Source organism: Microcaecilia unicolor, chromosome 10 (assembly GCF_901765095.1).
Source record: "Microcaecilia unicolor chromosome 10, aMicUni1.1, whole genome shotgun sequence".
Classification (NCBI taxonomy): Eukaryota; Metazoa; Chordata; class Amphibia; order Gymnophiona; family Siphonopidae; genus Microcaecilia; species Microcaecilia unicolor.
Genome location: NC_044040.1, coordinates 132,559,411 through 132,576,327, shown reverse-complemented (window position 1 = coordinate 132,576,327; position 16,917 = coordinate 132,559,411). Strand labels below are relative to the sequence as shown.

Here is a 16,917-nt window from a genome sequence, read left to right as displayed (position 1 = left end):
GACCGAGGAGGATGATAGACAGGGGAGGCAGCGCTCCAGGCAGGAAAGAGGGGGCTCTTTCCTGCCTCGAAGACGTCACTAGACCACCAGGGAACATGGTAAGGAAGGGGAGGGGACGGGAGTAGGGTTACCACGGCGCCGATCGCTTGCCCACACGCACGCGCCTGCCCGCACCCGCGCCGACGTTTGTCCAGAAATCCGGACAAACGTGGGTGCAGGCAAAATCCGCCGGACGCCCCGGACATGCCCTCAAAAAGAGGACATGTCCGGGGAAATCCGGACGAATGGTAACCCTAGTTTTTACTGCCTGGTTCCCCACTGATTGGTTTTTTACTATTCAGGCCTCTCATAAACTGTCCTCTAAGTTTAGATATCCTGACGTTTAACCTTGGCATCCCAATTCACACCTGAAGACTCTATATTTCTGAAGTTCCTTTATTGAATAACACAAAGATTACTCACAGTCAGATGTAATTCAGAAGCACTGCCCCATGGCATCGAGACTCCGTAATTCTGAGAAGACAGTAGCTCAGAGCTGGGTGACTGGAGTACAATATCTCTTCAGTAAGATATACACAAGGTAAAAAACCAAGTACATTAATAGGGGGTATGGCAGGAAAGGGTGCTCTCTTAACAAGATAGAGACTGCCTCCATGTGAGAGGGATAGAGAAGGACACACACTGGCCCAGGGAGCAGGGGGAGACCCACCAATGGGAACAAAGCCTGCCATCTAGCAACAGCACAACCAATAATAAGAGTTTTATGCAGACAGGCCAGTGTAGCTACATTCCCCGAGAACCACACCACCCACAATGCATTGTTCATGTGACTCTGCAGTGAGAATGACAGCAAAGGTATCAAACTCATCCCAGGGCCACATTATAAATCAGGGTAAGGCTGTCAGAGGACAGAACAAACACTACACCTATGAAGACCTATGTAAATATTATAGTACCCTCAATTGCCTAGATATAGAGTAAAATGAACTTGGTATGATACATTGCAAGGAGCTTTTGGTACAAGTGTAGAGATGATAAATGCTATTTATGCTGAAACCTTAGCCAAAGTAAAATGTATTAGAACTGACATTAATCAGCTTATTACTTTGCAATATGATTAAGTTTTTTTTTATTATACTCAGATAGTTTATTATACTCAGATAGTTTACCAGTAGAAATTAATATAGCATAATTTACTACTTGCATGTTGTAATATTTATTTGCCCTTACACAAAGGAATAAGGCTCAAGATGACTAACTCTGAATACTTGTGGAAGTGAATTTCACCGGTGGATTCCTTCCACAACCTGATTAATAACTCTAAATATTGCCTTGTGCACTGACCTTTGTTCTGGGCAAATTGTGTAGTTTAAAGTAACTAAGCAGTACGTATTATTTGTAATACTGAATTTTGGTTAGTTATTGGTGGGCAGCATTATTAACATTTCCCTTGGACTATAATTCCTACTAACTTTAGTATGTTTGTTGAAATTAGTGCTCAGTATATTATCCATTTGTATAATGTGCCTTGCTCCTTTTTGTTGTTGTTGTTGTTTTACCTGATATAGAGTAATAACATGTATGGACTGTCATTCAGACAGAATTGAAAATCAAGGACTGAATGTAATAAAAGTGAATTTTAAAGATTGTTTTTCAACTCTGCCTTGACCAACCAGTGCACTTGGGGTCTGTATTTTTTATTAGAAGTAATTCTGTTTAAAAATGATTGTGTAACTTTTATTGTGTGAAAATAAGTTGGAATATAGAAAATAAGACACAGCTCAAATTCATTTGGTATTTGAAGGGAGAGGTGTAGCCTGTTTTCGAGTTCAGACTGGCCACCTGGACTGGGAAACATGTGACCACATTCCCACAGTATGGCTTGTTTACCTAAACAGAGAAATTCTCAAGCATTCTGTACTTTTCCTTAGCTCTGAACATGAGTTCTAAGCCTAATAAAAAAAAAGGGAGTTTTATCAGTGAAACTGGGAGCTCGTCTGTAACGTACGAACTGCGCAGAGAACCATATTTCCTGGTCAAAGAAACTCCTGGCCCCCCCCCAGCTGATAAGAGCCTGGATGATGTAATAATCAGTGATGGATATATGTACATTACAGTGTATCATTGCTTCTTTTCCTGGTCTAGAAACTTCTAGCATTGCTTGGATGTAGAGATTAGGGACCAGTGATGTAATGATTGTTTATAGGTATTGTTTCTTTTCAATTATATAGCTAATCATTGTATATATATAAATCATTGTGTATCTTAGGGGTCACGTGATGGCTGGATCCTGAGCAGACGTGCCTTGGCTGCTCTCCTCGCCATAGCTAGAAAAACTGCTATATAACTGCTTCACACCCCGGTTCAGAAATCTGTGTGCCTACCTGAAATATCGAGGAACATCCCAGGTGTTGTTTGCCCAGCTACAGAGGTGTTTTAAGGGGATATTCTGGGCATGCCAGCTCGGACCCCGCGAACACAGAGAATCCGCGGAGCGCAAACCGTTGCCAAAATGGCGTCCGGAACAACTTCTGCAGGGGAGAGTCAGCAGCAGACCCCACCAGTGATTGCATTACAAGAAGCTGCAATTAAGGAAATAATGAAACATATGGCGGCAGTGCTGGATGACAAACTGTCAGCCCTTCACGCTTTTATGGACGATATGAAAGAAAATCTAGTAGCGCAGGGCAATCGTATACAGCACGCAGAGGAACGAATATCCCGCCAGGAGGATTTGGTGAGTGGAGTGAATTCCCAGATGGCTGCGCTTGAGAAACGTTGTAAAAGAAGAGAAAGTAGAAGATCAAGAAAACCGGAGCAGAAGAAATAACATCAGGCTGGTAGGGGTCCCAGAAAGTGTAAAGGAAAAGGAACTGTGGGACCTAGTAGAGTCGTGGCTACCCAGAGAGTTGGGACTGGAGGTTGATGGCCAGAGGCTCCGGGCTGAGCGGGTGCATCGCGTGGGTGTCTTTAAGGAGCAGAACAGCAAGCCACGACCGGTAATCGCCCGCATCTTTAACTATGCTGAGAAGGCTCAGCTAATGGCCAAGTATCGGCAGCGAAGGAATGTGGTCCATAACGGCACAAGTATCCTGATATTTCAGGATTTTTCACCAAGAGTGTCGGAGATGAGGAAACGACTCTCACCGTATTGCTCCCAGCTATTCAACAAAGGAGTCAAGTTTTCGCTGCTATACCCAGCACGGGTACGAGTGCAGCACGAGGGCAAGGCTTTGTTTATGGAAAGCCCTGAAGAGCTGCAAAGTTTCCTGGCTAAGTGGTAATATGAGGAGCAGAGAGCCTGGTTGGGGGCTGGGTGCTAACTTGAAACAGGCGAAGCCTTATTAGACGGACTAAGGAACTGTATGCTACCCCTGCACTCAATTGGGACACTGTTGGAGGTCGTGATGAGGGATTTGTGTTTTTTGTTGTTTTTGTTTTTCTCCCTTCTTTCTTTGTCTTCAAACGAACAGGGCGTTCCTTGTACTGGACAGTATGAAAGCACTTAAACAGCCGGTATGCAGCAAGAAGGAGGCAAACTGCTTGGCGGGAGTGTTTGATAGTCTGGATGTGACAGGAGAACTGGTGAGAAAGTAGGCGGATCTCACAACATCAGCCAGATGGAGGGTAATACTATTAACTGTTGCCTGGTAGCTTGAAAATGCCGATGGAAGCCAACCGAGTTACTCAGCAGAGCTGCCTGCATCACAATGATTTGTTTATATTGTTGTTAATTGCAATTTTCTGTGCTCTCTGGTGGGCGGGTAAAATGTAAGAGATATACACAGGGGCAGTGTGTTTATAGTGTGCTGAACTATAACATGTTATTGCAGATAAGTGCAAGTAGTGGGGGGTTTGAAAGGGAAGGAGCAACTGTTGAGGAATACTGTGAAGGTCCAGTGTTCGATGTTTTTTCTCATGCATTTGTGGGGTTGCAAATTCACTCACATGGATGGGGGTGGGGGCTGGATAGATGTACAATGCTGGTGTAATGTGATAGAGATGGAGCTCAGCTTGCTGTTTAGTGCAGTAGGGGCTCAGATACACAATGTTCGAGGGAGGGCATATGGGTGGGGGATACGGGGATTTTTCTTCATATGGCAATTGTAAGAGAGAAGTGGATACTTGAGAGGGAGAACCGGGTAGGGAGCAAAATAGCGAGGAGAGTAGCTTTCCAGGAGAGAGAATTGCAATGCTGGAGATTCTAGGGGGGTGGGAAGGACAAGGGTATAGAGGGTTTGGTGGGAGAGAGTGTGTGCTGTGGGAGGCTGTTTGGGAGCTGTTGAAAGAGTATACTTGGTGCAGGATGGATGATGAGGTAGGAGGGGGGAGGGTTGGTAGAGGGAAGGTGGGGGGGAGGTTTCAGGCGGGGGGGGGGAGATGGGGGATGGGGATTGCACTCCTGGAGTCAGGTACAAGCCATTGGGAAGTGATGAACAGCTGGTCATACCATTGGGCTGGGACAGGAACGAGGTGGTGAGCTGGGACACTACCTTGGGACAGAGATGGGTCTGCTGGATGTCGAAGTCTACTTGGTTTTATGAGTAATTTAAGATTTGGATCATGGAATGTTGATGGGATACATTCACCCATAAAACGTACTAAGATCCTGTCCCATGGGGTGCGGGATGAGGGATCAAAGTGGATGTAAATTGCATTGATGAATAGTGAGTATGGACTCTATGTGAGTTGGCTCTTTCCGTAAGTTTGTTCAAACAGGTGAGTCTTTAGTAGTTTACGGAAGGAAGCTTGATCGTCAATCATTCTCAGGTTGTGCGGTAGTGTATTCCAAGCCTGCGTGCTCTTGTGGGAAAAGGTTGACGCGTGCAGCGTCTTGTATTTCATGCCTTTGCAAGTGGGGAAGTGGAGGTTTAGGTGTGTTCGGGATGATCTTTTAGTGTTTCTGGGTGGTAGGTCTATTAGATCAGACATGTACGCTGGGGCTTCGCCGTAGATGATCTTATGGACTAGTGTACAAACTTTAAAAGTAACGCGTTCCTTAAGTGGAAGCCAATGTAGTTTCTCTCGTAGTGGTTTTACCCTTTCATATCTTGGTTTTCCGAAGATGAGTCTGGCTGCTGTGTTTTGGGCTGTTTGAAGTTTCCTCAGTATTTGCTCTTTGCAGCCCGCGTATAGTGAGTTGCAGTAGTCCAGGTGGCTGAGGACGAGGGATTGCACTAGGCTGCGGAAGACGTATCTTGGGAAGAATGGTCTTATCCTTTTCAATTTCCACATGCAGTAGAACATCTTCTTGGTTGTGTTGTTCGCGTGGGTTTCGAGTGTTAAGTGGCGGTCGATGGTGACTCCAAGGATTTTTAGCGTTTCTGAGACTGGGAGGTTTAGGGTTGGTGTGTTTATTGCGTTGAATTCATTTGTGTTGTATTGGGAGGTGAGTATCAGGCATTGGGTTTTTTCTGCGTTTAGTTTCAGGCGGAATGCATCTGCCCATGTGTTCATGATGTGTAGACTTTGATTGATTTCGTTGGAGATTTCTTTGGTATCTTGTTTGAATGGGATGTATATTGTCACATCATCGGCGTATATGTATGGGTTGAGGTTGTGGTTTGATAGGAGTTTTGCTAAAGGGATCATCATTAGGTTGAATATAGTTGGTGAGAGAGGCGATCCTTGTGGGACTCCACATTCAGGTGTCCATGCTTTGGACGTGGTTGAATTTGATGTGACTTGATACGAACGCATGGTTAAGAACCCCTTGAACCAGTTCAGGACATTTCCTCCTATGCCAAAGTATTCAAGTATGTGTAGTAGGATTCCATGATCAACCATGTCGAAGGCGCTTGACATGTCGAATTGTAGGAGGAGTATATTGTTGCCAGTTGCAATTATTTGTTTGAATTTGGTCATGAGGGTGACTAATACTGTTTCTGTGCTGTGATTCGAACGGAATCCTGATTGGGCATCATGGAGTATTGAATGTTTGTCTAGATAGATTGTGAGTTGTTTAGTTACCATACCTTCAGTTATCTTGGTTATTAGTGGTATGGATGCTATTGGCCTGTAGTTGGCTATTTCGCTCGTGTTTTTCTTTGTATCTTTAGGAATTGGGGTGAGTAAGATTTTTCCTTTTTCTTTTGGGAAGAGTCCATTTTGTAGCATGTGGTTTATATGGTTTATTAGGTCTATTATGAATTGTTGAGGAGCAGATTTCATGAGGCTATTTGGGCATATGTCTAGTTTGCAGTTGGATTTGGCATATCTTTTGAGAGTTATCGAGATGAGGTCTTCTGACAGTAGTTCAAATTTGGTCCAGGTTCTGTCTGCTGGGTGTGTTCCTTCTTCTGGATCTAGACAATCTAGAAGAGTGGTGTATTCTGTAGGGCTGGCGGTTATTTTGTGTCGTAGTAGTATAATTTTCTCCTTGAAGTATGTCGCAAGGTTGTCAACACTTGGTGTATCTTTGCCGTTGGTTGTAACTGGTGTGGTGTCTAACAGTTTGTTCACGAGGTTGAAGAGTTTATGTGTGTCTTTGTAGTTTGGTCCTATTAATGTTTTGTAGTGTAGTCTTTTTGTCTGTTTTATGGTATATTTGTATTTTCTTCGGAGTAGTTTCCAGTCGTTTCGTGTTTGTTCGTCTCTTTTTTTGTTCCAAGCTCGTTCTAGTCTCCTGACTTGTGTTTTTAGTTTTTTCAGCTCTTCGGTGAACCATGGATTTGCATTTTTCCTGTGTGATGTTCTAGTTTGGACTGGGGCAATTTTGTCTAATGTTCTTGTGCTTATATCGTCCCATTCTTGGAGGAATTGGGTGGTGTCAGCATTTGTAGTCCATTCGTTCTGGTAGATCTGTTGCCAGAATGTTGTGGGGTCTATTTTTCCTCTCGTAGTGTAGGTTGTTCGCTTATGTTTGGTGTTTGTGTTTAGTTGTATTTTTCGCCAGTAAAGAGTGACATTTGCTTTATGGTGGTCTGACCATAATGTGGGTGTCCATGTTGTGTTAGCGAGTATGATAGTTGAGTCCGGTTCGAATCTATTCGTTATGATATCTAGTGTGTGTCCTTTTTCGTGAGTTGGTTGTATGTTAGGTGTTTGCAGATCCCAGAGTTTTAGGAATTCTTTGAATTCTCGTGTATTTGGTAAGGTGTCATCTTCTAGGTGTAAGTTGATGTCGCCTAGTATGAGGATGTTTGAGGCTGATACGCAGGTATTCGAGATGAAATCCACGAGTTGTGTTTGGGCGTCTTGCCATTTTCCTGGTGGCCTGTAGAATAGGATTGTGTTGAGGTGTCCTGTTAGGCTTGGATGGTTGATTCTAGTCGATGCAATTTCAAGTTGTGGTGAGGTGGATTCGCCCGTGATTGTGATGGTGAATTCAGGTTTGTATATAATAGCTATTCCGCCTCCTCTTTTTTTTCCATTTCTTGTCCAGTGCGTGATTTTGTATTCTGGTGGGCACGTTTGTAAGATGGTAGGGTCTGTGGGACTATGGAACCAGGTTTCTGTGATGAATAGGAGGTCTAATTTGTCTGTGATGATCCAATCTAGTATGTCTACTGAGTTGCTTACTGCTGATCTTGCATTGATGTATCCTAGTTGGATTGAGTGATGTGGTCCCAGGGTGGGGTGTGACGTGTTTATTTTTATTAGTTGTCTATTTCTTCTGTAGTTGGATTTGTTGTTGTCATTGTTTTCCTCATTTTGTCGGTGGTGTTTATATCCGGAGGTTATTGCAATTGGTTGGTTATTGTGTCTTTGATTTGGTAGGTTGTTTAAAGGTTGTGCATAGGATTGGTGAGATGTAAGCGGGTTGTTGTGGTTGTTGTTTTGGGCGTGCATTGTGTGTATGTGAGTGTTATGCGGTTTGTGAGTAGTAGGGTTGTCGTTGACTAGGTTGTGGGTTGTGTGTGCGTGTAGGAGTATAGTGAGACACTGGATAGTTAGGAGTGCATTGCTGGTGTTCATGTCTATGTACTAGGCGTTGTGGTAAATATGTATCTGGTGTACCTTTAAGCGAGTCAAGTTTACAATTGCATTCGAGCTTGGCTACAATTCAAGTGAGGTACAAAGGTTTACAATTGCATTTGGGCTTGGCTACAATTTAAGCGAGTCAAAGTTTACAATTGCATTTGAGCTTGGCTACAATTCAAGCGAGGTAGTGCTGGCATTTGCTATTAGCTTAGCAACAATTAATTTAAAGCTGGCAGCAGTTCCGTGCTAGGCAAGTTAGGTGGTGTTTGTATTTAAGCTTGGCAAGCTTGGCCACAATTTAATTTAATTTGAAGCTTGGCAACAGTTTATTGCTGGCCAGCTTGCACTTACTACTTGGTAACAGTTCATTACTAGGCAAACGGAGTATTATTTGCATTTGCATTAATCTTAGCAACAGTTCAATTTAAAGCATGGCAACAATTAAGGTGCAATATTGGTGTAGGACACATTTGCTTTCAATTTAAAGTATGCAGAGCAAAGCAAATAAAGCGAGGATTTTTAAGTAATACTAAAGCAATGCATGCATGGTGCTTTCACTTTAAAGTGTGCAGAGCAAAGCAGATAAAGCGAGGGTTTTTAAATCATGCGAAATCAGTGCATGCATGCAGTTAAGATAAGCAGGCATTTAATTACTCTGTTCATTCGCGGCAGTGCAACTTCTGTTCCTTGGCTGTGGTGCTGGGCAGGTTAGTCTTCCCGGTCGGTCTTGGACTTCAACGGTCGGCTGGAGCTTAGCGGGTCAGGTTCTGCGGTCTTGCGGGGGGGGGGGGGGGGGGGGGGCTCGGTGAGTCAGGCTCTGCAGGCAGCTCCGTAGCTCTTAGCCCGGTAGCGTTCCTCTCTGCGAGCCACTCGAGTCTCCAGATTAGTTGCGGCTTATCCTTCCGTCTTCTCCCGACGTCGATCGTTCTCCGAATCGCGGCCCGGAAAGTCGGATCCAGCGTCTGCCTCCGGGTCAGATCAGGTCTCCCAAATCAGCAAGGCTGGGTGATTCGGAATGAGGCCCTCGACTCCAGTGGTGTCCAAACCCTTCCGGTCCGGTCAGGGCACTCGCCTCTCCTTAGATGACCCCGCGAGTTCGGCCGCTCTGGGTCTGGTCGTTTGCAGGCAGATGGGCCGCGTGGCGCGGTCCGCTCCTCCGGAACTCGCCGGTTGCCCTTTAAGTCCTCGCCTGGTCCTCGACTCCGGCGGTGTCCGAACCCTTCCGGTCCGGTCAGGGCACTCGCCTCTCCTTGGATGACCCCGCGAGTTCGGCCGCTCTGGGTCTTGGTCGTTCGCAGGCAGATGGGCCACGTGGCGCGGTCAGCTCCTCCGGGACTCGCCGGTTGCCCTCCAAATCCTCGTCTGGTCGGATCGATGATCAGTACGGCACGATTCAGCCGTGGTTCAGTTCTCTCCTGGCCCGTTCCGGTCGAGGGCGGTCGAGGGCGGCCCGGGTGATCAGCTCCTCTGGGATTTCGGGAGCTCGGTGAGGGAGCTTCCTATCTGTCGGCCATCTTCCCTATGAGAGTACATATTCTATTTACCATATATAAGTGATATAACCATATATAAGATAAAGGAAGAGCAAAAATGGTGTCAAATAAAAATATTCTAATATTTAGCAGGAGAAAAACAAACTCTATTGAAATAATCTAACTCTCTAAAAGAAGACAGATCTCCCCAAATCTCTGCTATATTAAGGAAGCATTGGAATGTTAAGCTTACCCAGGAAGCATTCCAGGATCATCATCTTATGTTATCTTTTGCTCGGAATCAAAATCTACAGGATAAACTCAGCGTTGCTGATGTGTGGTCTAATATGGTACAACTTGAAGAAAGTCATCAAAAGTGTGGAAACTGTTCGATTTGTGGCATAACAATTGAGAGTTCTGAGTTTAAATCTTCAGATGGGAAGATTTACAAATTGAGACATAGAACTACATGTGAATCTAAAAATGTGATTTATATTTTTCGGTGCCCGTGCAACTTGTTGTATGTAGGGCACATTACTCGTCAATTTAAAACTCGGGTCATTGAACATTGACACTGTATTACAAACTCTAAGTTGGAAGCACCTATGACTTGCCATTGTGTGCAGGCTCAACATCATTTTAATCAGTTACAATGTATGGTCATCGACCAAGTTCTAATGGGAAAGAGAGGGGGGGGGATAGTAAAACAATCTTATGGCGTAAGGAACAACATTGGATTTATTAAAATCAGTTATACCTACAGGATTAAACAGGAACATTGAATGGAATGCCTACTACTGATGTTTTGTAGGCGTAGTTTCATTTGCTTTTCCAAGTTCTGATTGGATACGCCATTATTTAATGACGTGATGACGTCACTTTAAGAGTATAAGCAGGTCTACATTCTACTTCCTGTTCCACCTTTGTTATTTTTGACGACACAGACTCAGCTTCTATTGTCGTTCGTTTGAATACCAGATGGATCTTTTGAAGCGCCCTTCCTGACGCAGCCATGAGATTGGCAAAACAAGGCGCTCTTGTTGAAGGGTTGGCGTTTTTTTCGTCGGTGGAAAGACTTTTTGTAGGGCTCCGGAGTCCCTAGGGGGAGTGCCTGTCTTCAGCATTTACAGCAATTCACAGGAACTTTCAGCAATTTTCAGCTCACTGCTGTTCATTGCAGTTCACAGCAGCAGATGTCGTTAAGATTTGTGGACTAGATATTGTCTGCTTAATTAAAGCTAAGTATCAGCTATTTATGGGCTAGTCTGCTGTTTGATAGTGAAAGTCAGTGTGAGGGTGTTTAACATAATGCCTCTTTAATGAACTGTATGGATTGTTGTGCTCTCCTGTAGCAGTTGTTTTCTGTAGGTAGCCCCTTTTTTGTATGTTTTGGGCTGGGATTAGTCTGTGATAGTTTAGTTTGGGGTGGGTGTCCCTTTATTAGTTATAAAAAAAGAAGGTAAGAGAGTTTTTCATCTCATTCACTTTTTCTCATTAAATATGAGTTTTTTGCGTCTGGGTTTTTTTTCTCTTTTTCCTTCTTAGGGAACCAATGATATTAACCTACTCCTGATATAACAAGGATATAGTAAATACTTTTGTATTTTTCCTGTTTGGAGGTTTGAGGTTTCAATTGTTTTGTAATATATTTAAAGTGGAGGTTTTTCCACAATTAAAGGGACACTCACAAACTAACCAATTATAAATTTTGTTAAATAAAAATATGTAATCTGTGATATTGAAAAAGTAACCAAAGTGCTAAAAGCCATTTGTGTAAGAAAAGGAGCACCTGAAGTGTAAAAAGACCAAAATTATATATAGAATGAGGACAGTAATGTTGCAACTCACTTAAAATGAACTGCAAAAAAGGCAGCAAAAGTACCTGCAATATAACATTAAAAGCTCGATGAGACCAGTATCAGCCACTAAGAACAACAAACAGTGCACTATAAAAAGAAAATCAACTCATTAAAACTTTATAAATATTAAAAACCCCGCATAAGACAAAAAGACAGACAGACAGAAAGAAAGAAAGCTCACTAAACATGATTCAACATCCATTTCAGACTGCAATATGGCTATACAAACAGTACATTGATGACATTTATGCCAAGTGGTCTGAACCTTCCCACCATCGTGTCTCCAATTTTGTTCAAATTTTATCTGTTGCGCGAGTCAGGTGTTAAACGAAGTTTCCCAAAATTTGAGGTCTCTAACTGCAATAGTTGCAGATCTAGACCCCCTTTTCTGAAAGGTTGTCAGTCCATGAGCGCGCGACATTTACCAAAATGCCATTTTGGGGGTCTAATAAAATCCAAACACATTTATAAGAATGGCTAAAAAATTCAAATCCTGTACAGTTTTTTATGCTAATTCCGATGAAATACATTTTAACATTATGGATGCAAAATCCAGTCAAACAAGTTGACTCAAAGTGTGCATCAAAATTGTTCGCGATTCATCGGAACATATTTGGACCAATATTCAGACCGCAACAACTTCCATGCAAACAAAGATACGGACTTGAAATTTTGAACAACCATTATGCTTGTGCTGGACATAATACTGCCAGATTTGCAACTAACCAGCATCTATAACCGCCCTGCAGGATCTCTTCAAAGTTGGCACTGTGAGCACAAATGGTAAAATGTACCAAAGTTCAAAGCCAATTATTAAAAAAGAGTCTGCCTGAATCAGCTTGTGAACAGTATCATCTGAAAGAGAAAAGTGTGCTCTACAACACTGATATGTTTTTGTTTTGCAATGCCACCATTAAGTAGCCATTTACTCAGGTCAAAGTATGTTATATTTCTGACCTCGCAACAGTGAGGTCAGAAAATAGATAAACCTGAAATCACGTGCAAATCGGCAAAAGTGTAGCCTGGGAGAGAATAAAAACAGGCCTAGGCAGGTGGAGTTAGATTCTAGATCCCAAAATAATTCTGCATTACTATCCATGCAAATCTGTTACTGTGGGCATGCTACCTAAAGCAGGAACGAGATATAAATGTGTGTAATGAAGACCACACAGCAGCCTAGCAAGTTTCCTCAAGGGAGGCTAGCAACACAGCCATGGCTCTGACACTGCAAGCCTTAAGAGGATCCTCCTAGGCAGCCCAGCCTGGGCATAAGGAAAATAATCAGGTAGCCAATTAGATATTGTGCATTCCTGATGGTATGAAAGGAAACAAAAAGTTGGGTAAATTGCCTGTGGTGCTTAGGCCAATTCAAGGAAAAGGCCAATGCTCTCTTGCAGTCCAAGGCGTGGAATGAGCGCTCGCCAGGGGCATGAGACTGTGGGAAGGATGTAGGCAAGGCAAGACAAGCAACTGATGTAGATAAAACCCCGACACAAGCTGAGGCAGGAACCCAGGGTGCATGCAGAGAACCACTCTATTGCGATGAAATATTGGAACTGCCACCAGGGCTAAAGCTTATGGACCCTGCGAGCCAAAGGAACAGCCACCAAAAACAACCAGGTCAAGTATGTCAAAGGACAGGAACACAAGCAGTTCAAAATGAACATTTATCAACTGGAGAGATTAGCGATGAGGTCCCATTACACATACAGAGGTATGACTGGGGGTTGTGACAAAAGCAAACCTCTTACGAAGTGAACAACTAGAGGCTGTGAAGAGATGGGTGTATCCTCTATGCGAAGATGAGAAGCACTGAGTAAACCGAGAGGAACCCCCACTGAGTTGGGCTCAGATCAAACTCAGAAAGATGTAGAAGGTATGCAATCAGGTGTTCATCAGATCAGGCACAGGTAGTGGATTCTGGAGGTCAGCCAAGGCTGTGGTTTGATACGCCTTACTGCAGGAATGGAAGGAGCAAGACATGGATAACAGTGGATGAGAACAGAGATGAGTGGTGGAGAGAGTGCAAGGGTCAATAGTTGATCACAAGTAGAAGGCAAGGACAGAGAAACTGTGCGTCAGGCCACAGCCTCCTCTTCTGCCACCGAATGTAAAATTTGAACCATGTAGTTCAAATTTTGCATTCAATGCAAAACGGAGGAGGAGTAGGAGGACGATGTGATCTTCGCTGAGCTGTCACTGCTTGTTGGGGGGGGAGGGGGGCAGGGAAGATGAGATGCAGCAGGAGAGGAGAGACTCGATTGTCTGTGGGTGCAGAAGCCAGGGATGTATGCATATGTGAAGGAGAGAGAAAGCCGGAGAGATCCATGGAAGGAGTCAGTTATAAGGAGGTGGTGGTCATCAAGAGAGCACTATGGGGGTATACAGTATGCTGGGGGAGGGAGCCCTTAGTGGTGGTGATTGAGAGAGAGCTAAGGGGGTGTGTATCAGAGGAGAGCGAGACAAAAAGAGAGATGGGGTTGTGTTTGTGCCAGGAGTAAGGCTGGAGAGAGGAGAGGCCTTGCTGGTGGACAGCGAGAGAGAGAAAAAGCTGGGGGATGTCCACCTTGGAAAGGTAGCCTACAAGGAGCCTAGTTGATCAGGAGGAGATTCGGAGCAGTGGCCGAAACAGTCCATAAGATGCACTGTTAATGAGGAGATTCTCCAGCTGCCTATTGGTAGGATCAATATAAAATTTTAAGAATCTGTTTGTTTGTTTGTTTTTTTTTTGGGGGGGGGGGGTCAGGGAGGGAAAGAATTGCGAGAGGCTACTGCTTAGAAGGGAAGAAAAGAGAAATTCAAAGAGGCTACTGCTGGGGGTGGGGATATGATGCCAATGCTGCTGCTGGGTTGGTGATGGGAGAGGCTTTAGGCTTCAGCCGCTAGGAGCAGGTGGATGAGCAATTGAGAGAGGTTAAAACTGCAGCTGCAGGGGGTAGGAGAGCAAATGCACCTCCGCACCCTCCCTTAGCAGTTGCAGTTTTAGCCTCTGCCCTATTGCCCCAGCAACTGCAGCTTAAAGCCTCTCTCCTTTCCCAGATACACTGAAGGTCAGTAGGTGATGGGGAGATTAGTAGACTCTTATCCATTCCTTCCCTGCTACTGCATTAAATAGATTATGTACATCACATTGAGCACATTAAGAATGTGCAATTTATAAATATGCATAAATAAAATAAAAATTCCAGTCGTTCCAAGTTTGGCTCCTAGATCCTAAGGAAATTTGTTGGGGCTTGACTTAAGATAATCATGACTTTTTGATTTTGTAATTACTTTCTGAATATTCCTAGAATTGTTCTTCCACATTGAAAGTATAGCATGTGTTGTTTAGACCAATGAAATAAATTCTTACTTTAATGCATTCTGAAATTAAACACCATAGTATAAAAAATGTATATGGATGTGAATACTTTTCCAAGTCACTATTAACTGTCTCCTCTATTTACAGAGAAAAGTTTCTAATAATTTCCAGAGGCACAACAAAGGTGAAATAAAACCCAACACTTAAAACCGATATCAAAAGAAACTATACATTTAAATGTCAATCAGTATTTCTTATTGGGGAATATTCTTTTTATGGAAACAGAACATTCAGTGATTGAGTTTTAAGTAAATGTATAATTTATTTTGATGTAATTTTGAGCACTGATCTTTGTATTTTTTTCTTTGTTAATTCTATCACTCATAGCTTCTTACACATGCTCCCAGCGGTTGGCAGAGAACAACAGGTGCACTGTGTGATCCTCCAGATTAATCCTCTTCTCCAGGTAGGAGCCCACCAACTGTCCTACTTCTGTTGTTCTTTCTGAGGGGTAAAGAAGGAACAACGTGCTAAGTAAGGAAAACAGTATCATAATACAAGACCTGAAATAATATATACAGAGTTCAGTAGTTAACACTTTATCAAATTCAGCAGGGTTTATAGGGTGCCAAAAATCTATATATATCACTAACCCAACTTCAAAGTGGTATGCAACAGAATTTCATAGAACACAATATAATAAAATTGAGAACTAAAGTGATATGTTTAAGTAAATCACTTCTTTTCTTTTAATTAACCCACATTTCTATTTTGTCATAGAGGGTTAAACAGATGACCATGTATAGGCTAATATAGGGGAAAGGGGTTGAGACTTGATATACCACCTTTCCCTGGTTACAATCAAAGCGGTTTACACGTTATATATAAGTATGTATTTTCTACCTGGGGCAATGGATGGTTAAGTGACTCGCCCAGAGTCACAAGGAGTGGGAATTGAACCCAGTTCCCCAGCTTCACAGGCCACTGCACTAACCACTAGGCTACTCCTCCACTCCAATAATATATGATTGTTTTTCAGTTTCAGTTCACCTTAGCATTTTCATGAATCTCTAGGGATCTTATGGCTACTTCTTTTCAGCAGCTGATTAATGAGTTGTGCTGAAAAATACACAAATTACCTGGAGTGTGGAATGTCATTTTTCAGCACAACTCATTAATCAGCTGCTGAAAAGAAGTAGCCATAAGATCCCTAGAGATTCATGAAAATGCCAAGGTGAACTGAAAATGAAAAATAATATACAGTTAACGCACGGAAACAGGTTACCACAGGACTGCATTAACAGGTTTTGTGGTAGTTTGCCTGTTACAGCGCATTACTGAATTTTTCTTCCAGGGGCGGGTATGGGTAGAGAGTTGGTATGGGAAAATTAGGTTCTTACCTTGGTAATTTTCTTTCCTTTAGTCACAGCAGATGAATCCATTAACTGATGGGTTGTATCCGCCTACCAGCAGGTGGAGAAAGAGAGCACTGAAGAACCACAGTGACCCTTGGACGGCTAGCCCCATCTGCCTTCAGTATTTGACATTTCCAAAGCAGAGTGAATAAGAAAGGTAACATAACATAAACTTTCCTCACAGCAAACAAACGCCCCAGAGCCGGAGCAATAACCACACAAAGGAGGGACGAACTCAACCTCCTGCAATAGAACAGCATGTAGAAGCTCTGAGAGCTGGTCTTCAACTCCTCCTGATGAGATACAATATCTGCATGAAAGATCTGAACAACAAAACAAAGTCAGACAGGGAGGGATCATGGATTCATCTGCTGTGACTAAAGGAAAGAAAATTACCATGGTAAGAACCCAATTTTCCCTTCCTTGTCATCAGCAGCAGATGAATCCATTAACTGATGGGATGTACAAAAGCAATCCCTACGTAGGGTGGGAACAGGTCACGCCGCGCGCCAGCACCTGAGTGTCTTGCTTCGCTGCAACATCCAGCCTGTAATGCCGCACAAACGAGAGCTGAGAAGCCCAAGTAGCCGCACGACAGATCTCTTGAAGAGAAAGGACACCCGTTTCAGCCCACGAGGAGGAAATCGCTCTCGTGGAATACGCCTTAAACGCTTCAGGCGGAGTCCGTCCTGAAAGCAGATATGCAGAAAAATTACTTCCCTGAGCCAACGGGCTATAGTGGCCTTAAGACGCCGGGCACTCGCGTCGAGGACCTGTCAACAATACAAAAAGGTGATCAGAAGCCCTGAAGTCATTTGACATCTGTAGATACTGCAACAGAGCCCTGCGGACACCAAAAAGACAAGATTCCCCAAACGAATCTGGACAATCCTCCCTAGAAAAGGAGGGCAGAAAAATGGGCTGGTTCAGGTGAAACGCTGACACCA

The 16,917-nt window shown here is 43.5% G+C and overlaps 1 protein-coding gene across 1 annotated transcript in view; it reads right to left on the bottom strand.

Annotated features, from left to right (window-relative positions):
• The window catches only part of DTYMK (deoxythymidylate kinase), a 191,473-nt gene that overhangs the window by 84,375 nt on the left and 90,181 nt on the right, over window positions 1–16,917 (bottom strand). Inside the window, exon 2 of the mRNA XM_030216631.1 lies at window positions 14,951–15,059. Coding sequence (XP_030072491.1) covers window positions 14,951–15,059 — 109 coding nt within the window. The remainder of the gene's footprint in view (window positions 1–14,950; window positions 15,060–16,917) is intronic.